We start from the raw sequence: 22,533 nt of genomic DNA, 5'->3' as shown, positions 1-22,533 counted from the left end.
CAGGATCTTTCCTTTCCCATTTTGGGTTCTATTTTCGTATCCAATCTCGTACCATTATCGCGTTTCCTCCATTTTCCCTATACTAATGATACCGTCCTCCATTATTATAGTGATATTTACACCGAGGGGCCTTATTAGTTTAGGTAACACAACATCATGTAACATGCATGTATATAAATCTTTCCCACACCTGAACCACCAGATCAGTAATATGATATCGTGAGAAAAACATTAAATAAAGATGATGTGCCATACCACAGATCTCCTTAATCATTCGAATGATGTCCTCTCTCTGAAATCAATCAAAAACACAATAAAAAACACAAACTATAGGCCTACTGATTTAGAAGGAATTTGTAGAATTGGCCTCAGTTCAGTTCTTAATTATTACAGTACCTACTACCTATACTATTCATAATATAAAGCCATTTAGCACTTGCACAAATTACAGTACTATTCATAATATAAAGCCATTTGACACCATTTTCGATGGTGGTCAGTCACTCACAAATGGCCAATAAAAAAAAAGATACTGGTTCTGTTCCGAATTTATTGTCGTCTCCCGTCCTTCCACAAAATAATAGAAAATGCTTGATATGTGGGCTCGATAGGAACCCGGCTCGATAAGCCTGATCGATAAGGTGCTCGTTATCAACAATAATGAACGGGCTCCATCCCTCTTAATGGGTTAAAGAACCTATAAGTGAAAGACTCCGTAAAATGACAGAGTATACCAGGCTAACAGAGTACTGTAACGTGAAGGAAAACATGAATGGAAGCAGGAGGACTTACAGTCAGACCCGCTTCACCTTTGTCCCCTGTTCGGCCCTGAAGTGAGAAAACACATTTAATGCCTTATCTGTGTCATTTTTGCGATGTGTGATGTGTGTGTGTGTGTTTTGTGTGTGTGTGTGCGTGCACGTGTATTTTGTGTGTGTGTGTGTGTGTGTGTGTGTGTGTGTGGGTGTGTGTGTGTGTGTGCTTGCGTTTGAGCGTGCTTGTCTGTCTGTCTTGCACTGGGCTCTGTCCATAGAGGTGTGTTATTACGACTTGGGGAACTGGGGAACTTTTTGAAATGTTTTGTACTTAAATATTTAGCTTCATGAAAGTTTAACTGCACACTGGAACTCAATGGAGGGGCTGCTTGGGCTGCGTCTTTGCCTTTAATGTGTAGAGACAGATGACTGATGTCGTGATATACTGAAATCACGTAATGACTGATGTCAGAGGCAGGCCTCCAACAACTGTGCATGTGCCCAACTGCACATACAATAACCCAGGCAACGCTAGTGGGTACCCTGTTAGTAGAATATATGTGTCTATTTTAAAGTGTATTGTCCTGAATCTTTTATGTTCCCCATAACCAGGTCTCCCGGGAAAAATAGATCTTTCATCTTTCATTTTGAAATGAAGGTCAAACAAACAAAACAAAACACAATCTGTGAGACTGAAACAAAATGGTCTCTATGCGATGAGCCTGTCCAATAGATGTTCATATACTGTATACTGTATGTTACAATAAGATACAGAGAGGTGGAAAAAGTATTCACAATTTTCACTTAAGTAAAAGAATCAATGCTGCAATATAGAAATACTCTGTTACAAGTAAAAGTCCGTAATTCATCATTTACTTGAGTAAAAAAAAGTATTGACTGTGCAGAATATAAGACGACTCTGATTATAAGACGACCCCCATTTTTTAAGACTCATGCGATGTGACGCATTGGGAGCTTGTAGATCGGCTATTTTAGAATGGCCGAAATGTATATACAGTAGCGCTGAAGTGGTGACTGTATGCTTTGTAATAATAATCCAAATCTACAAAGTAAAAGTACAATATTTGCCTCTGAGATGTAGTGGAGTAGAAGTAAAAGTACTGGAAATTGGAGTAAAGGAGTGAAGTGAAGTAAAAAAATACCTCAACATTTTACTTAAGTACAGTACTTAAGTAAATGTATTCATAGTTACTTTCCACCACTGAGTGTAAGATACATTAAGAAAACAGGGCATGACTCACGGCTTGTCCTGGTACTCCTCCGTCCCCCAACTCTCCTTTGATGCCTTTCAGTCCCCTCTCCCCCGCTGAGCCACGGTCCCCCTGTCGCACACACACACACACACACACACACACGCACACGCACACGCACACGCACACACACACACACACACACACACACGCACACACACGTCTGGTTTTGAGTCATACGACTAAGAAAAGGCAAGAGACTGAATCATCGTGACATCCGCACAACCAGTGGTGGAAGAAGTACTCCATCTTATCACTTAAGTAAAAGTATCAATACTGCAATGTAGAAATACTCTGTTAGAAGGCAAAGCTCTCCGTCTACCAAGCAATCTTCAAAATTGTGTTTACAAAAGTGTCGCATCGCGACGCATTGTGAGCTTTTGGATTGGCTATTTTCAAATGGCTGAAATGTATATAGGGTTGAAGTGGTTAATGTACAGGTATATGTTTTGTGACAATAATCAAAATGTACAAAGTAACTAAAGTTTTAATATAATTGTAGTGGAGTAAAAGTATAATATTTGCCTCTGAGATGTAGTGGAGTACAAGTAAATGTACAGAACAGTACTTGAGTAAATATACTTTACACAACTGACCACAACCAAAACTTTATTTCTGGGTAGATAACACTGCAGTGTCTCATTGGAGCATTATAATTCATTAACCTTATTTCTGGAATAAAAAGGACACTAATAATATTGATATTGACTATTACAAATGTATTATTTTCTTCAAAAATATCTGGTTGACAAATAGGTTGTCTACGAACTAGACATAGCTAAAGTTCTGGACACTTTATTTGATATAGTGAAAACATTCTAAAGCATTCTACCCAGAAATACCCGTTTGTTTATAAATTAGGATTAGGCATAATGCCCTGAGTGCACTTTACTATACTAATAATCCATTGGAATGTTGGTAAAGTGCAATCTGTATATTATGCCTAAAGTATACTCTGTGTTGTATAACGGGGTTCCACACCGAAAATAGCAGAGCTTATAGATAATAATAATAATAGCTAATTGTGGTGATGTGTTGCACCTGCCAATTGGATATCATGTGTGAATATGCAGGTGAGCACACACACAAGCAGAAACAAACTTGTTGACTCACCTTAGCCCCAGGGAAGCCCTCCCCAGGGATTCCTCTTGGGCCTATCACACCCTGGGATCCCTGCTCGCCCTGAAAAAAATAAAAATAAAATAAAGCGGTTTTCTGCTTTTGCTCCTGTCACATACAATTTGCTGCCCGTACAGATTCCATATACATAACCGTGACCTAGACTTAATTATGCATGCAGTACCACACAAACTGACTTCTTACATTTACATAGGGGGATGGTAGACTTGAGTGTTCTACAGCTGAAAATGTGACAATATTCACAACTATTTACCCTACAAACCTTTACACAAAATTCAGTTCTAGCAGATGCTGTTAACCAAAGCATTTTATGGTATCAGGAGTGCATACGATTTAACCCATTAAAACAGCCAAAGCATCTGTGTAATTTTAGATTTCTGTGTTGGCTATTTAAAAATACCTTATAATTGTACAAGCTCTGTGAGCTTGCATAACTGCGCTTGGAAAGATCCAATTGATATCAATGACACCGGCTACATCATGCGCGCGGATAACGCCAGTCCTGCATACGCAGGCTTTAAAATAGGATTGGATCTATTTCTGCGAGTGTGCGTATGCGGGGCTCGTGTGCGTCACGCACACATTATATGGTGTGTGCCAGGGGTAAATGGGTTAAATGTAGCACCCACCCCCGGTGAGAATGAAACCCCTAGGGATGTCCCGACTCCCGATCACTTTTTCTTTAGTATCTGCCCATTTCCGATCAGATATTTATATATTCATCATAGACCACTTATGCCATATCAAAATAGTACAATATCCAAAATCATAGACAATATCCAGTCTAATATGATAAGGATAAAGGATATAATATTGATACTAGGGATGTCCTGATCACGTTTTTGTATTTTTGCTCCCGATCCGATTCTGATCATTTGATGATGATTTCCGACCACGTGATCGGATCGGGACAACCCTACCCCTAGCCTTGGAAGCTAAGTAAGCTACATACATTTAGGACCACTCCGGTCTGAGCATGGCACATTATCTCAACCTACCTTTGGCCCCTGAAGTCCTTGTCCCGGAGGCCCCGACGGCCCCGGAGGGCCCGGTCGTCCGATGTTACCCTAAAGTGCAGAGTAAGGCAGATGTCATCATGAATGTTACAAGAAGATACAGCGTAGGCGTGCCAGACCAGAGCAGCTTGAAATGACTCTTTGTACCTTGTCTACATGTCTCGAAGTTGACAAGAAATGAGGCATGACGTAATAGTATATAGTACACCGAAGACTTGTTTACAAACATCATAGTTGAACAAACAAATAGTATTATGTATAATCCCTATAGAGCACCGAAGTCTGACGTCACTTTCAGTAGAGGGCGGCCATAGGGGGATTTTAGGTCGCTTCATATTAGAACTGTGTTTGATAAAATCATCCCGGCCTTTCTGTCAGGGAGGTGGCTGTGCGTCGTTAATGATGTCCAATCATATTTGATACAGCCAGTTTCTGGAGAAAATTGAATTCATTTGGCCGCAAAAACCTTGAAACTACATATGAAAGCAATGTCGCTGCTAATATACGTCACGCCCAGCTTGCGTTCCTGAGATTCCTCGTTCCTCAGCTGGCAGTGACTCAACTCGTACTAACCACGAAACATTAAATATCAATACAAAAGATTATAAAAACATGTCCGTTTATGTTGTGCGACGGGCAGCTGCAGCCACCCGCCTACCCGGAAATGTAGTCTCTGGGTTGTTTGACTCGTTTCTAACGCTTATTTTGTTACTCTTTGGGTATATGTGTACATTTCCACCTCCAGTCGATGCTTCATATCCATATGAATGAAAAGGCCGGGGTGATCGGTTTATTTTTCAAACACAGTTCTTATATGAGACGCGTTCTCAGCTTGTAGATCGGCTACTTTTGGGTACGTGAGCATAAATCAGGCGATATTCACACAAGGCTCAGAGGCAGAACCACAATAAACACCGGTGAGGTTGAACCGCCACTGTGAACGCACGCTAAGCCCCTGTGGTGGTGCTGCAATATAGGAATACTCGGTTACAAGTAAAAGTCTGGAATTCCAAATTTACTTGAGTAAAAGTACAAAGGTATTGGCATCAAAATGTACTTGGAGTACCAAAAGTAAAAGTACCTATTATGCAGTATGTCCCATTTCAAGTTTTCAAATGTGTATTGTAAAAATCTTTTGAAAATAGCAGATCTACAAGCTCACAATAATATTATGTCGCATCGCAGCACATAGTGAGCTTGTAGATCGTCTATTTTCAAATAGCCAAAATAGAGAGCTTGTAACTAGTACAATATTTGCCACTGAGATGTAGTGGAGTACAAGTTCAAGTACTGGAAATTGGAAATACTCAAGTAAAGTACAAATATCTCAAAATTGTACTAACATTGTACTAAAATTGTACAAAGTACAGTGCTTGGGTAAATGTACTTAGTTACTTTCCACCGCTGGTAGTATGGGTGCGGTGCGTTCGCACGTACAAAGGTGAGGCAAAGGCGTCTGGAGCTGTCTGTCAAGAGCTACAACATAATACCTCTTGAGGATAATCAGAAACACCTGGGCCGCACTGTAAATCAGAATAAAGATTACACAGCGCTCGCTGCGCGCCGTCTACCCTTTGAGCACAGTGACAAATGGTTTGATGAAAAGTATTTTTGGAAGCTACTTTAAACAAAGGGCCGTGGTAATACTGCGCGCTTCGTGCCGGCGGGGGACATTCCAGAAGTGTTCTTCATAATGCAGTGTGTGTGTGTGTGTGTGGTTATTTTTGTTACCGATGGTCCTTGCAGGCCTTCCCCTGGAGGTCCCGGTAACCCGGGCAACCCGCGGAATCCAATATCGCCCTGGCAAGATGAGAACAGAGGGGTTTGGATGAACTGAAGGCTGCTACCCGCACACACACAGCCTAACAATCAAACAGGTCGAGTGAGCTTGCTTGATCATAAATGAATCACGTAGACGCTACTGTTACTTTTGTGCACGCACACTCGTGCGGCACGTACATAAGCTACATCAGATAACCCCCCCAAAAGATGTAGATACGGGTATACTTGCACTGCACAGCTCACAAATAATTTGGATTCACCTCATATCACTTGATTATTTGCTAGCTCACTTGTAATTATACCGTATGTAAAAATATATGTAAAACATATGTATGTATGTATGTATGTATGTATGTATGTATTTATGTATGTATGTTGTATGTACTGTATGTATGTATGTACGTACCTTTGGTCCAGGAATGCCAATTCCTTCCACGCCAGGTTCTCCCATAAGGCCTGGCAAACCAGGAGGGCCCTACACAAAAACACAACACAACTCAACACAAAGTTAACTATGTGTTGACGTTCGGTACGTATGTTGGGAAACATAAGTCCGGGCAGGGGCCATCGAATTCCTAACATGTATGTTAAGTATAGTATGTTAAGTATTAGCATGAAATGGAGAGGGTTTATGGATAAACCTGGCCATCCGGCTTTGACTGCAACTCTTGATACTAAACGTAAAACTGATGGATGAGTCAGGAAGCCCAATGACAGACGGATGGATGGATGCGTGCAGCGCCATGTAAAACTAGGTAAAGACACGTGTAACAAATTGGCAGATGAATGCATGGACAGGTGCACAGATGGACATAATATGGTGGTCCGTCATGGGCACTGTATCCTCACCATGGGGCCGGGGTAACCGTCTCCTTTGGGACCAGAAGGCCCATGGGGCCCTGAATCCCCACGCTCACCCTGCAAAAAAGCACATCATCCAACATGAACTTCCAACATAAATAAATGAGTTACAGTAGCTTTGATTCAACTCTCCACCCCCAGAACACTTCTTCTCCCGAGTCCGAATAGCATATGTTTGTAGTTGTACATAAGGTTTGTGATGTCCAAAGTCCGGCCCGGGGGCAATAGTGGGGGGAAAAAGGCAGATTTTATATGGCCCACTGCTTCCTTAAAATGTATTATTTACGGCTCACCAGTATGTGAAATTCATACATTGAAGTCGTTTCTTTTTTTAACTGCTTGTTATTAACTCTACAGATGTATTTTACTAGAGGTTCGGGCAGCTATGCGGCCCTCACATCTAGCAACCAAAGCCTGCACATCCATGTTACGCAGCCCTCACATCTCTCTCTCCTCTCACCCCCCTTCTGACTGACTGACTGACTGACTGGTTGACTGGTTCTGACATATATCCATATATGGAGAATGGAGATCTAAGGGCTTGAGGTTTGAGGTCAGATGAGTTTCTGGCCAATATTGATGACAACAGGGATCACCATATATGGGGGCTGATGTCACGATGACCTGGGGGCTTGTCTGGGGTGAGTGACGTGACGGGGATTGTGGGTTAGGTGTCGTGACAAAAACGCAAGGTTTCATAGTTATCTGCGACCTTCGGTCGCAAACAAACACTGTACAAACATGTCAGATGAAGACTTTTCTAAAAATTCTCGTTTCTGTAAAGAAACTATTTACCATAGGGCGATTTATAGCCAGGTTGATACGGTCGCAAGTTACCACAGTGGGGGCAGCCATGTTTGTTGTTTGACGCTGTCGAGTGACGGCGCTGATGGCCAATCAGCTGCTGTGATCAGATTATCGATCGAGACAGGGACGGATTAACCCCCATTAGGGCCACTGGGCCGGTAATATTTGCAGGGCCCCCATAGCGAGCGCACGCGACATTTTCGTGTTTTTCCGTGTTTTTATCATCTTTTTAACCTAAATTTAACAAAATCAACAACCAATGAAGGGCCCCTGGGCCACGGCCCCACTGGCCCAATGGCTAATTTGTCCCTTGATCGAGACTAAAACGCTCCCAGACATTAATCGCCAGAACATGTTTTATTTAATGTGCGTGGCTAGCGATTCAGGGCTCGAGCCAGGCTAGTTTTGAGGTATTTGTACTTTACTTGAGTATGTACAATATTGTCAGTACTTTAACTTCTACTACATTTCAGAGCCAAATGTTGTACTTTCACTACACTGCACATTTTTGACAACTTTAGTTACTAGGCTTAGTTACATTTTAGATTTTCATTATTATTACAAACACTTCGGCCCAATGCACATTTCGACCATTTGAAAATAGCCAATCTGCTATTTTCAAAAATATTTAAACATTTGGAAATTATTAAGGGTATGTATGGGACATGCTACATTGGGCAATTGGTCATATGGGTCGGGTGGTGGTGAGGGCCAGAACCTCTAGCAAAGTGGTTAAGCGTTATTTATATATCTTGTCTTACCTTGGGACCAGGGAGTCCATAGCCAGTCTCCCCTATTGGACCAGGAAGACCAGATGGGCCAAGATCACCCTGGGAAACATACATGATTCAATCATTGACGTAGAGAGCAGATGGAAATACATACAGAATGCACAGTTGCACAATACATTCAACTAGCACTTCACTAAGCCCCGCCTATACTCCACTCTGCGATGGCAAGCTGTCCTTCTCTCACCCATTGAGATGCATGTTAAATGACGGGGATTTCTCCATACAAACAGTCGGTCATTTCTGTAGCAAGAGCTTCAAAATGTCTTCTAAATCTAGTCAACCAGGCCTGCAGTAGGCTATGGACTGGACAAAATGGGCATGACATTATTTCAATAAACTAGAAATATTATGACATGAGGGAGAAACGGTATCCAACTCAATCAACTTTAACCACCATCCGACAGGAGTGTTCATGTAATGCACGGTAAGGGTACGGTGATTAGTATTATTGCCATCACCTGGGTGCCTCAGTCATGTAACTTTATGTCCTCAACATACAACACAGCCATGCAAAAATATTGACAGCCATGAGATGACCACTACTAACTACACACACTACTCTCTAATACTATGGCTAATGTTCCTGGCTGTATATGATATTATTACCTAAATTGTGTTGTTTTAATGTAGGTGAAAGCTCTTTGTGCTCATTTAGAAACCCTGACTTTCTTTTTCAAATTTGATGTTATGCGTTTGTTGTTGAAGGTTATAAAACGGACGAGAAAACAGATACCTTGCCTCCTATGATCCCACGGCCTGGCATTCCTGGTAAACCCAATCGACCTGGCGTCCCTGGTTCTCCCTGGTGACGGGGAGAAGAACAAGACATTTTTTTTAATTGTGTTTCCTCTTTTTTGTATTATTTTTTTACTATTTGATTTAAGAAAGACAAGACATATTTTACAAAAACAACACACTGCACCTAATCAGGCACAGGCAGTCAGATGCTATGAATAACAGAGACAACAGAGACAGTACGTGCCTGGACAATAAAAGTAGGCCTATTGGGATATATAAATGACTAGATTCACACACCATTGTGCTATTTGCTCTCAGATTGAAATGGGAAAATGGGAGTGAGTGGAAAGTAACCCAGTACATACTTATGTTATTTTGAGGTATTTGTACTTTAGTTGAGTATTTCCAATTTCCAATACTTTTACTTCTACTCTACATTTTCGATCCAAATATTGTACTTTTACTTATTTGACAGCGTTAGTTACTTTGCCATTACTTTTGTACTTTTACCAAGTACATTTTTAATTCTGGACTTTTACTTATAACACAGTAAGTTCTACATTGCGGTATCGATACTTTTACTTAAAAACGGTGTCCACCCAGCCCCATATGTGATGTACAGTAAGATCAAAATGGCCTGTGTGTAAATAGTCATAAAGATGTGTTAATGTTAATGTATCCTCACCTTGGCTCCTGAGGGCCCAGCAATGCCCGGTGGACCAGACAAACCTCGTATTCCCCTCCCGCCTTGGTCCCCCTAATAAGACAAAAACAGGGACAAAAGTCACAGAAGACATGCTGTCAGATTCTGGCCCGCGGAGCTATAATTGCTGCTGTAGATGTGCCCTTGAGCAGGGCAGTTCTAGAAGTTCCTTGGATAAATGGAGGAATTAGACCGTTTCGTACCTTCTCACCCTGCGTGCCAATTCCAGCAGCGCCTTCGAGTCCCCTTAGACCTGTGGAGCCTGGCTCACCCTATGGACGCACGCACACATGCACACACGCACACACACACACACACACACACACACACACACACACACACACACACACACACACACACACACACACACACACACACACACACACACACACACACACACACACACACACACACACACACACACACACAGTGAATTCCTCAGGGTTTACCAATGGAGTTAGAACAGTCACGTACGGAGGATATAAGTGATAAAAGCGAGTCATACTTTCTGTCCAGGTGCTCCGTCCTCCCCTGGCAGACCTGGCAACCCACCCAGTCCTATGGATCCTGGCTCCCCCTGGAGGGAGATCATCCATCATACGTTAGTGCGCCACATATTAAAGAAAAGTGTTTCAGTACACGGTTCCCACTTTGCGGTGTATTCTGTCTTGTCTTAACATTTCTCTGGCCTGGTTGGTGACTTGGTGCTTATAGCACAATGAATAGAAAGAAGATCCTGTAAAATGGTTTATTGGTAGTAGTTTATTGGTAGTAATTACTTGATGTGTGTGTGTGTGTGTGTGTGTGTGTGTGTGTGTGTGTGTGTGTGTGTGTGTGTGTGCGTGTGCGTGCGTGTGTGTGTGTGCGTCACTCTATTGGCAATGCCTCAATACACTGTATCATCCTCAAATCAAAACATGAGCCTTCAGATATATAATACATCTTTAACACAACATCTGACATACACGGTGCAGTTTGGTAATCAAAGAAAGGTTGTGCGTGATATCAGTTATGGTGAGTTTTTGTGGACGGTCCTGGTCCTCACCTTAGGTCCTGGTTCACCAGCCCCTCTCTCTCCGGTGACGCCAGCCTCCCCAGGCAAGCCTTGGTCCCCCTGAATGAGACAATATGACTTAACTCTATGTAACTACAGTACAGAAATACAAAACTACTTAAACTCAACTCAAGTGCTCTGTAGGTGGTCTACACCTTGGCTTCAAGGACCACTTCACCACTTTTCATGGAATACCACCTGGTATTCCTAAAGTAACCTAACTATAACCTTATTCCTAACCTTAACCCCAGTAAAACAAAGAAAAGAACGGCCGCACCGAGCGGTCGGCATGAGGTCGGCAGAAAAAATCGTTCTCACGATAATAAAAATGTAAATATATATTTTTTAAATAATCTTGTTTAAAAAGAAATCTGGCTAACGATGTCACTGGCGGACGGGTTTCTGAGCTGGCTACAGCCCTCCTATGTTGAATGTCCCCCTCAGTGCCTCCTATACCGTACGCCTTTATATGTTATCATATAAAGGTGTTCACCACAGCCATATTTCCATCCTTTAGACAAAATCCACCACCATCTGTCCTTGTTTGTTTCACTCCCCATAACACCATATCTAAGCCATCAGCTCCTCATCCCCGCTGTTCTCTTCCCCCATACAGTGTGCCCGTCCAGGTCTTTTTTTGGTTAAAATAATGTTTTATTCAACACATTATTTATTCATTGATATATTTATATTGCCCTTTAAAGCATAAAAGCATACACACCTTGGACCCTGGGAAACCCTCTCCCTGGGGGCCTCTACCCCCTATTGGCCCCCTGGGCCCTTCTGTACCCTGGAGATCCATGGACACAGAGATTAGTACACAGTCAGTGGCATAATGCACAGAATAACTTGTATGAACAATGATACTCAATGTAATTGATTGTAATGTATTGTAATGTATTTAAAAAAGAATGTTTATGTCATTTCATTATAGAAAATATCCCTTCTTTGCGAATACAATTTTAGCCAAATATGCATAACAATAGTATTTTTCATACAAATCATGCAATAACTTTCTAAGATGCCACATTGTCTTCTGGCGGTGGATATAATTTGGATCACTGCTTGCAGTGCAAAACATGAAAATAAATCATGGAAATATGAAAACGATTATATAAAAATAAAATAAAAAAAGTTTTTCAGTAATGACGGACTTACCTTCTCCCCTTGTATGCCCACCCCTGAGAGGCCAAGAGGGCCAGGAAACCCTGGAGGGCCAAAGTCCCCCTAGAGGTTATAACGAGAATGCAGGCAGAGGAACAGTGAGGCGGTTATGACACAGCATTAGCACCTCATGTCAAGTAGCACGTTCCGTATGATTTATAGCACGTGGAAAGCACCCAGTAATAAATTGCCATGTTTGTGACATTCCAGCACATTTTATTGCGTGTTCATTATTAATGACTACAAAAGCGTGATTTTAAACAACCTCACTCGACAAGGTATACCCGCGTAAAGAAACCTTTACAACTATGAATAAGTACAGCTTCCGAATAGGACAGTATAACTTAACACAGTTCTGTTTTATATGGTAATGAACAAAGAATGTTTATTGCAGCAAATAATAAAGTATTCCAGGTGTCCGTAGATGAAGGAACAATGCTGAATGAATGGCTCTTGAACTCTATAAGTGGTGAATCAGTGTTGGACGTGGTTGACAGAGGCACAACCGGATGTTTCAAGCACAAGTGGAACTTGTCTTCGATAAGTCAGCGTAAAAAATAAATAAATAATAAGAATAATTTTCTTAATAATGCACATTCTGTCTCTCTCGCTATCTCTCTCTCTTTCCCTTCCTCTGTCTGTTCACACATTTGATCCATCATCTTTTTACGTCATAATAAATCATGTGTCCAACACGAGGTAAATTTAAAAGTTTATTAGGTTTCAAGATGCAAATGTTGGCCTGACTATACTGACTGATGTGTCATTAGATCATGAAATCGCTGTAATTATCACTGTCATAAATTTCACCACACAGGTACGGTAAGCTTGCCAGGGCAAATCCAGTTTGGCAAGAAACCACACGTAATTAACATAAAATGCTCAAAGACACACATGGAACGTCCTTGAGGATGACTTCACTGACAACCACAACTAAAGGTCGACCATTCCAATGACACCATAAAAACGTCATTCCTTCCGAGGGTACACCGGCCGATAGTACAGTGATGAAGTGTTTCGAGAACAATTTTGATGTTTGACACAACAATCTGACACAGCACTTCTGTGTTCTGTGTGTCGAGACAACATTCAGGTAAAAAATAAAAACATCGGCAAGATTGCCCTTCAAATCTTTTAACCCAGAGGTCCCCAACCACTGGAGTGCACTGGTGCCGGTCCGTGGGACATGTCCCACCACTACGCGAGAAGCGAATCCCAAGTTTTCCCGACCGTGACTATAACCGTGCGTCTCCAGGAATTTCCAAACAGCGGTGAAAAGTTAACATTCAAGGATTCGTCAGCGACGCGTCACTGACTGTGGTTTATAAACAGCTTAGAGTCTGTGTTATACTTGCATCACTGTCGAATCCTTGGTATCTTTACCATTCACGTGTGTTCAACAAGCAGCAGCGTAACAAGCTGTAACCTATTCTGTCACGCTCGCGCTAATGAAACAAAACTCTACACAGTAGGCCTACGGGATTATTATTTCATGTCAAAACCAAGTATCAGAAGATGATGTAACCCAGGTAAAGTAATGTGTCACTCTGCATGTCTAAAGTTTTCCATATGCCCAAAGCCATTTCTGATAGTCCTTACCTTTTATTTTATCATACTATCCTTAATGTAGATATAATGCCATTTAGGTCAATGATATAACATTATAGGCTACTTTTGAGGCCCCCCCGCTAATCTAGCCCCGCCATTCATCTTCTCTGTGCAGAGAAAGCTCATTATATATTAGTCTGACTGGAGCCCTTCCGTTCTTCACGATGACTGCCTGCCTGGGTTCATCTGCATGTGTGAGTTTGTGTGAGGGGGAGTATATTTACAGCCTACTGTTTCTACAGTAATGTACTGTCTTGTGCTGCCCTGAACTGTCCTGAAATGCGTCCCATCACAGCGCGTGAGCTTGTAGATCGGCTATTTTCAAATAGGCTGATGTGGTTATTTATAATGTATGTTTTGTAATAATTAACAAAATCTACAAAGTAACTAGCAACTAAAGTTTTCAAATAAATGTTGTGGAGTAAAAGTATTTGAAGTTGGAAGTAAAGTGAAAATACCTCGAAATTGTACTTAAGTACAGTACTTATGTAAATGTTCTTAGTTACTTTGCACCACTTACCTTGTCCCCTTTGACTCCATGGCCCGCTTGGCCCCTGGGTCCCCGTGGCCCCTCCATTCCCCGCTCGCCCTGTGGAGACCAAAGGGGAAAGGAGAAAGAGACAGAGAGAAATGAACATTACCAATTTGGAAGATGGATTCATCAAACGAATACAACAGCTAGGGCTGTCACGATAATGGAATTTTACGTGACGATTAATTGACGCACAAGTCAGATTGTGATTAACATTGTTGAGCACATGAATAAAACATTACATTTCTGTTTAGCTTTTAAGCTTTGAAATTACAGGGCAGGAAATTACAGAGCAGATATGCCAAATAACCTAAACATGCAAATTACTGTCATATTTAAAAACTTTATACTTAAAAAAATAACATTTAAAGTGGAAATAGCTGATCTACAAGCTCATATAGATCTGCTATTTCCACTACGTTTTGAAAATGTTTGAAAATAATCAAAATATATGAATTCTTTTCAACGATTATGACGATTATGCAAAATCATTTTGATTATCTCAAATTATTGTGATTGGGTGATTATGTAATAATTGTGACAGGCCTAATAAATGGCATAGAAGATCTGTGTGAGTGTGCGTGTGTGTACATGGCAGATGCTGCATGCAGGGCCCTGTGTGTGTGTGCGTGTGCGTGCGTGTGGGTGCGTGCGTGCGTGTACATGGAAGATGCTGCATGCAGGGCCCTGTGTGTGTGTGTGTGCGTGCGTGCGTGTGGGTGCGTGCGTGTACATGGAAGATGCTGCATGCAGGGTGCTGTGTTTATGTACTGTACATGGAAGACATGAGGCTGCAGTGTTCTTCAGTCAATCAATCATCATTTTCACGATCCTTCCACAGTCACTGCTAAATGGTCACGATGAGAGATTTTGGTGGCTAGCTTCCATTAATGTCACATCAGAACCGACGCATGGGAACAACCTCCCACAAAACCACAGACCACCAAACATCAACTTGTGCAGGTATCGTAAACACGATTCAGTGAGGAAATGTGGCATTCCTGACCGAGCATTTTGATGTTTGCAAACATTCCGTTCTAATTCCGGTTTGCTTTTTTGTTTTTGTCTACACGACAACGTCAGAGCGAACAATGAAAAGTGCTGTTCACAGAGATGGCATATGCAGATATAAGGAAGGGCAAATGCAAAACACAGTGTGCGCCTACAGATTAACATTAGCCTATTCTGAGGTATCGTTGCAAACAATTTCTCATTAAGTTATCTTAGACTTAGAGCAAACCATTGAACCCTAGCGTCACTATTCTGGGCAAGTCATAAATAGAACAACATTCGCAAAATCTATGATCTATAAAGAGTAAAAGACCTGTTGCGGCACATATTGTGTGCTAGATCGGCTATTTTCGATGAAGACATTTGGTGTTAAGGGGATAAAAAGATAGACCCCTGCCTGGGGCGAGTCGGTCAGTGGTTTTAAATGCCTCTACAAACAAAATAAAAAATGTCCCTCAAGTAAATTCAATCCAGACCATTATTTGTAAAACTCTGATGGCTGAAAAGCGAGCGTGAATCTTTCCAGACACTTCCTCTCGGGGACAGAGTAACAGTTATGTAGTAAAAAGTAGGGGTGTCTACAAAGGCCACATGATCCACATCTGCGCGTCTCACACACGCTACACACTGCTCTGTGTCAGGACAAAAAGGGGGGGGGGGGGGTGAGAACTTTTCAAGGCCGTGCTGTCCAGAGGGGTTTTGACGTGGGGACATGTTTAGCATCAATCAGACTGTGGGTTTGGCACCAGGACAGGAGTGAAATAAATCCGAGCTGTCGCACGCAAACACCAGAATGTTGTCTCTGTGAAGTCACTCCCTGTGAAGTGTCTACTTCGTAACCACACTCGGGGCTTTGAGCTGAAATATTAAAGCACGCACAAGAGAAGGGAAAAGAGACAAGTGAGAGATTAGTCCGGTAATCTCGGTTAACACTGGGTACAATAGGAAATGTGCACTGCAGTGCCTTGCTGTTTGATTCCGTAGAAAAGTCATATTTCTAGAGATTTTTTTTTATCCTCCTCCTCCGTCTCTGCACCCTGAGGGGTTACCCAAGGACAGTAACACCGTCGCAGCCTTGGAAGTACATTAGTTAGCAAAGCATTGCTTTACTTTCACACCAGGATGAATGATAAAAGAGGCAAATTTGTTGTCATGACACTCCTGTTTGGCAAACAAGGCCAGGGTGCTAATTATGTTGGAAGGGTATGATATTGTGGCTGAGTTCTTGTGAATCTGGTGCTTGTCAGGACACGTCGTGGTTAGGAGCACTTGCCTTTTTGGAACTGGGATGCCATCTGTGAGACCGGGGGTCAATCTCACGTCGAGAAAGGAAGAAAAAAAAAGAAGAAGAAAAAAGCAAAGAACCCCCTGAGGCCAATCTGAAATAGTCAGGAGATACACCTCCTGTTCCAGATCGGGGGTGGAAAGTATCTGTCGCTCTCTCTCTCTCTCTCTCTCCGGGGAATGGCAGCAGATGAAATATGGGATGAATATCCGGTGAGGTGGAAAAAAAAAGGCGTCTCGAGTGAATTTCGGTCATCGCGCGGTCTCTCGTGTAGGGCTCCGCTGCTCTGTATTTGGTGTTGCAATGCAGGCAAAGAGGACGATTGCCTTTGTCATTATGCTGCTTAAGTGCATTCCCCAGACTTAATCGCGTTTCACAAACTCAGGGGGCCCCATCTGGTTTCATCAAAACAAGACTGCGTTTTGGGCTCAGCTACACCTGCCAATGGAAATCCACAGCCTTGTGTATAACTATGTGTTGTACAGGGATACCGGGCTGTGTGGAATAACAACGTCCCTGAATGGAATGTGTGCATGTCATCACGTCTCCTGTAAGCCACTACAAACAGGACCCAAAGAAATCGGGGCAGAGGCGAGTCACGCAAAAAGAAAAACCAAGAAATGCTAAGGCTGTATCGTCTGCATATAGCTATACGATGAGGGCATCTATTGTAGCAGGGACCAAGTCTGGTCTTGGCAGATGGATTCCGTGTGTGCGGATGTACTGTATGTGTGTGTACTGTCTCGCTGTGCATGTGTGTATCACTGTGAAACCACATACCTGTGTGTGTGTGTGTGTGTGTGTGTGTGTGTGTGTGTGTGTGTGTGTGTGTGCGTGCGTGAGTGCATGACTGCATGTGCGTGCTAACGCGAGCGCACATATGTGTATCTGTATAACCTGAGACGATGAGTCACAGATGAAGAGATGGATCATTCTCTCCTTGCCATCTGTCACTTTTGTGGGCTCGCTGCGTGGCCCTGCATGGGTACTGTACTCCCCCCCCAAACCCCCCCAGCCCCCCCCCCCTTGTGAATTCTCGTAGACGGGGCTTTGTAGCTCGGCGCTCTGCGGCGGCGTGCTCTCATGTTCCCATGTTCTCTGTAGTGGATGATCAATGAACCGCATCACGCGGCGCTGAGGTAATGAGAGACGCGCTGCATGCGTGCGTTGCCGTGTGCGGATTCGCGGGCCCTCTGTGTTCTGTTATCGTCTCACGTTAACTGCATTATATAGGTTGTCAATTTCCTGTCTTTCCTGCAGCCAGGGATCTGGAGAGCAGACGGAGGGGCCTCTGTCGCAGGTCAGCGGGGTGTAGGTGAGTGATGGGGGGGTGGGGGGGGGTTGGGGTCTGGAGTTCAAAGTTCAAGTTCAAAGCCTCTCGGGGACGTTGGGTTATGATCCCGGCAGGAAGAGCTGCATGTGTGGAAAGCCTGCGACATAATGTGTTGTAGCTTCCGGCATACAGACCGGTCCGACTGAAGTCAGTCCACTTTGAGGCTTAGGGCTCGTACACACTGCACCATATTTACTCCCATTATGCTGTCGGGAAGCACTTTTAGCGCTCGGCGACAAAACCCCCGGTTGGACGCAAGATCGGGGCTTTGACCACCGAGATTTTGCTCGCTGTGTGTGAAAGGCTCTGCGAGAAGATCCAGCGACGATAAAAGAGCTCGCCGACGCCTTCCCGAGCGTTTCTGAATATGTAGCAGGTTTGATATTTGGCTGTCTCGCCGACTGGACATCGTACAGTATGAACTGGGTTGCGACCACGTCCCGAGAAGGCCTGTATTACAGCCAATGAGAGCACAGGAAAGCTGTGCTCACAGACAGAAAGTCTGTATGTCTGTCTGTTTGTATCGATAGATGATAATATAACCTTTATTCCGTAGGTAAATCCAGGTGTCATATATACAGTAGGTAGCTATATTAGCCTAATATTGCTGTTAAATAGTCTATAAAACCAACGCATCTCACTTGAATAATGTTGATATTAAACGCAGGGCAAACATTTGGACCACCACGTGTGGTGTGTGTGTGTGTGTGTGTGTGTGCGCTAGTTCCCCTAGTCGGCGATCAAACGTTTAGTGTGAAAACCACAACGATATAATGACAGCCGATAAAATAAAATAAAACTGCTGTAGTGTGAATTACATAACAATCTGATGACTCGCCGACAACTTTAAAATTCCTACAATGTATAGGGGCCACAAATTAGGATTTTGGCCACTAGGACTGACTAGGTACAGTATGAAATTGTATTTTCTTTTCTGTTTTGTGTTGTGTCAAATGTTTGTGTATGTGTTGCGTACAAGGCTGCTGGGTCGCAAGACAAATTTCACTAATGTTATACGTAGGTCCAGTGGTGGAAAAAGTACTCAAATCTTTTACTTAAGTGAAAGTGAAAGAAACAATTCAATCAATGTGTACTTTAGTAAAAGTACAAAAGTATTGGCATCAAAAGTATACTTAATATGCACATTGGCCCATTTCAAATGTTTTCAAATGTACATACAATCAAATGGCTGAAATGCGTATATACGCTTGAAGTGGATAATGTATGTATGTATGTATTTGGATCATCTGAGATGTAGTGGAGTAGAAGTAAAAGTATTGGAAATTGGTTAGGACTTAGGACATGCAGGGCCTAATCTTACCTTGGGTCCAGGGAAACCCTCTCCGATTGGCCCTTTCTCTCCTGAGATCCCCTGTGGCCCTTGAGGTCCCTGGGGAAACAAGCAAACAAATAAACAAACAGATGATCATCAAACATCTGTTGAATGAGTGCAAACCACAAGAACATTCTTCTAGAATCGCACAAAAGCGTGCGTGTGTGTGTGTGTGTTCCTTGGGATTGTATTTATAATGTGTTGATTGGGTGTGAATCATGATCGCACCCTATGTGTGTGTGTGTGTGTGTGTGTTCACCAATGCACATTCAACCCCAGGAACCCAGCACAATATGCTCAGTGTGCACAGACTGGCTGAGAGCCACTGTCTATGCATATCGGTATCTTGTGTACTGTTTGTGTACTGTTTGACAGTTTCTGACAGTCTCTTGTGTGTGTGTGCGCACTTGTCTTGACCTACTTAAGACCATAAGTCTTTGTAAATAACAAGTATAGGTAAAGATTGCGTGATCTATTGCATTTTCTTGTGTGACCAGAAGCTTCAGTATTATTTAATTCACAGCAGCATAATTTATTGTGCAAGTCATGAATGCCCTGTTCTTTTTTTCGCTGATGCCAGACATGATTTTGGGAAAGGGGGTTGAGGACATTTGCTGAACTATTACTAATAATTTAAGTGGTGTATGCCTCTCTGCCTAGTCCCATGAAACGCATTGTACAAAATGTAATGTAACCATGAATGCACACATGAAGTCTTTTCAGAACTCCATCTGTCTATGCAGTTTTGTAATTCCAGAGTATACTCAAACTTGATTTATACTTGCATGTGTTGTACACCTGCACATAACTAAAGCGCAATACATGCTCCTTCCTCTGGGATTTCCAAATCATTTTTTCCGGAAAGGGAGGTGAGATAACTACATTATGACGTAATTCAGGACTTCGGACTTGATTTTTCGGACGCTCCTCCTCAGCGACGACTATGGGGGGGCTGGCTATTTAGCTACTGAATTTTTGGTTTACATAGAAGTCAGTCAATTGGGTTTTGGGGGAGGGGGGCTTAGGGGGGATATGCCTGCTGCGCCAGAGGTCCTGACTTTCCAAACTTTTCCGACGTCGGAGGGAGCATGTACCTTCAGTATGTGCCTTCAGTATGTGTCACCTTGCTGCAAAGCACTCAGTGGGGATTGAACTTGGAATTGAACTCGTACTCACCGGTGGTCCTGTCTCACCAAGTCCCGGTGGCCCCGGGGGCCCTAAGCGTCCCTGGAAACCGACATCTCCCTGTAGAGAGGAGGGGCGTACAGACAGGCAGGCAATAAGCACAGTGCAGGTGGGAACATAAGTGTTAGCATGACGGTATTCTTTTCCTCCTATTTTTCCAAAACAACAGGATAGGTGTAGAGTTCACCTTAGGTCCTGGCAGGCCGATCCCTGTCTCCCCCTGGATTCCAGGTGGTCCAGAAAGTCCCCTTTCCCCCTATAAAAGACACGCACGCACGCGCGCACACACGGATACAGACAATTAGACAATTATGTAGTGACACCATTGAGGAATTCCATATGATAAAGTGCTGATCACTTTAAGTTATAATCCTCTGAGCTGTGAAAGTGTAATGGATATTGTTTATCCCTCAAAATGTGTACCTTTGTTTAGGTAATTTCTAATAAAATCTGGCTTCTGTTAGTATTTATACTCATTTGGATTGTCAGGACATGCACGGTAAAATCCTTTACTTTTAACAGTGTAAAAAATGTGTACACTCAGGTTTTCAAAGTGTGACAGACATCTTTCACCGACCTCCCGGCCAGAATTCTCTCTTGGACACAGCATGACGGAAGTTCCTCTGAGATAACCTTCCTGATCACATCAATAAATCACACGCACGCACGCACACAAACACATGTGCGAGCGCACGCATGCCATGCACACACACACACACAGGCAAAATGTCCTTCCTTAACCCCTCTACTTCCTATCTTAAAGAGGGGTTCAGACATGTATCTGGGGGTGGCGGAAAATCCCCTCAGTGAAAACTTTACTGACAAGCCGTAAATCAGATCATACCCCAACCCCCCTCTCCCTCCAGCTGTATAGAGTGGGAGGACCCTAAGGTGTGAGGAGGGCGTGGTGGACTCATCGGTACAGTGCACACCGTCTGTTTCATCTTTTTTTCTTTTCTTTTTTTTTTGCCCTTTGCGGGCACGTCTAGACAAGACATGAAGTCAGACATTAGTCTGCCATTCAGTCCCAATGTGGGATGACATGACAGTCAGACAAGCCACATGAACATTCCTCCAAAATAATTAAGGGGAGCCCACACTCCCCCACGGGGAGTGTGGGCTCATGTCAGATTCGCCATGGCAGGGGCGGTGGGGAGGCGTGGACACGGACAAAACACACTGACAGGGTAATAAGAGGCGATGGTTTGGAGTGCCGTCAGTCGATGACTGACGGCACAAAAGCTGTGGTTATTCAACGCCGCAGACGAACGAACACACAATGTACGGTACACTCATCAGGACTTTTACTGTACAGTACACACTGTATAGGCCTGTGAAGAATCAATGCAATATGGCTGCTCGTCTGTGACGGTATCCTTTAAAAACTGCGAAAGAGCTCACCCCTACAGCAGATAAAACATTAGGACACATTCTTCTATGAATTCTTCCCGCCTTTGATCGATGAGAGTAATACATGAAATGTTTTATCGATCATGTCTGCCTCTCCTCAGGTAACACGTCTCTCTGTTGGCTGGTAAAATTTAGCCTCAGGATTGCTCCTTTCTTCAACTATGATGGAAACTTAATTTGAACCAGAACCCATGTTCTGGGAAAGACATATTGAGTAGCAAAAGCGCAGTATCCTTCAGCTGAGCACACAGATTCAATGCCGAGCGTCACCTTTGACCCATGCATTTGGCCCGGCGAGGGACCAAAGGTCCCTGGCCTTTGTGCTGGCCTCTGTGAACAAACAGTACTCGTACTGTACATAAAGGAGGTGACAGCCGAAGCAGAACATTGAATTACATTAATCTTTTCAACTTGTTTCTCTTTTTTTCTCAGCAAACTGCCCAAGGTCTGTATAGCTGTAAAAGAACTTCAATGCAATGACCCAACCGTGTTTGCAAATATAACTGCAAATACACCAGATGTCATTATAATTGACGAACAGCAGAGAGGTTTTTCTATTGGAAGTTGGCTGTGCTTTTGATTCAAGTTTAGAGGAAGCTTTCCTTACTAAACAAGTAAAATATCAACCATTAGTACAGACCATTATACAACTGGGCTATACGTGTCAGCTCATTGTTTTTATATTTGGCAGCCTGGGCCATGTCCACAGGCTAGTGGTCAGAGGCTTGAGGATTATAGGGTTGTCCAAGTGTAA

At 43.0% G+C, this 22,533-nt stretch overlaps 1 protein-coding gene across 2 annotated transcripts in view; it reads right to left on the bottom strand.

The window, feature by feature from the left end:
* LOC310854274 (uncharacterized protein) overlaps positions 1-22,533 on the bottom strand; it is a 57,824-nt gene that overhangs the window by 8,737 nt on the left and 26,554 nt on the right. For both annotated transcript variants that reach the window (XM_083758869.1, XM_083758870.1), the window contains exons 12-31: positions 20,557-20,625; positions 20,361-20,429; positions 19,173-19,241; positions 14,211-14,279; positions 12,077-12,145; positions 11,640-11,708; positions 10,910-10,978; positions 10,370-10,441; positions 10,068-10,136; positions 9,847-9,918; positions 9,157-9,225; positions 8,394-8,462; positions 6,814-6,882; positions 6,371-6,439; positions 5,914-5,982; positions 4,165-4,233; positions 3,140-3,208; positions 2,018-2,098; positions 793-828; positions 256-292 (exon numbers count right to left, since the gene is read on the bottom strand). In XM_083758869.1, the coding sequence (XP_083614995.1) occupies positions 256-292; positions 793-828; positions 2,018-2,098; positions 3,140-3,208; positions 4,165-4,233; positions 5,914-5,982; positions 6,371-6,439; positions 6,814-6,882; positions 8,394-8,462; positions 9,157-9,225; positions 9,847-9,918; positions 10,068-10,136; positions 10,370-10,441; positions 10,910-10,978; positions 11,640-11,708; positions 12,077-12,145; positions 14,211-14,279; positions 19,173-19,241; positions 20,361-20,429; positions 20,557-20,625 (1,333 nt within the window). The remainder of the gene's footprint in view (positions 1-255; positions 293-792; positions 829-2,017; positions 2,099-3,139; positions 3,209-4,164; positions 4,234-5,913; positions 5,983-6,370; positions 6,440-6,813; positions 6,883-8,393; positions 8,463-9,156; positions 9,226-9,846; positions 9,919-10,067; positions 10,137-10,369; positions 10,442-10,909; positions 10,979-11,639; positions 11,709-12,076; positions 12,146-14,210; positions 14,280-19,172; positions 19,242-20,360; positions 20,430-20,556; positions 20,626-22,533) is intronic.

Source organism: Protomyctophum parallelum (assembly GCF_964188405.1).
Source record: "Protomyctophum parallelum genome assembly, chromosome: 23".
In the NCBI taxonomy this organism is placed as follows: Eukaryota; Metazoa; Chordata; class Actinopteri; order Myctophiformes; family Myctophidae; genus Protomyctophum; species Protomyctophum parallelum.
Note: the sequence above shows the minus strand (reverse complement) of the source record. Positions and strands in the feature narration are given on the sequence as shown.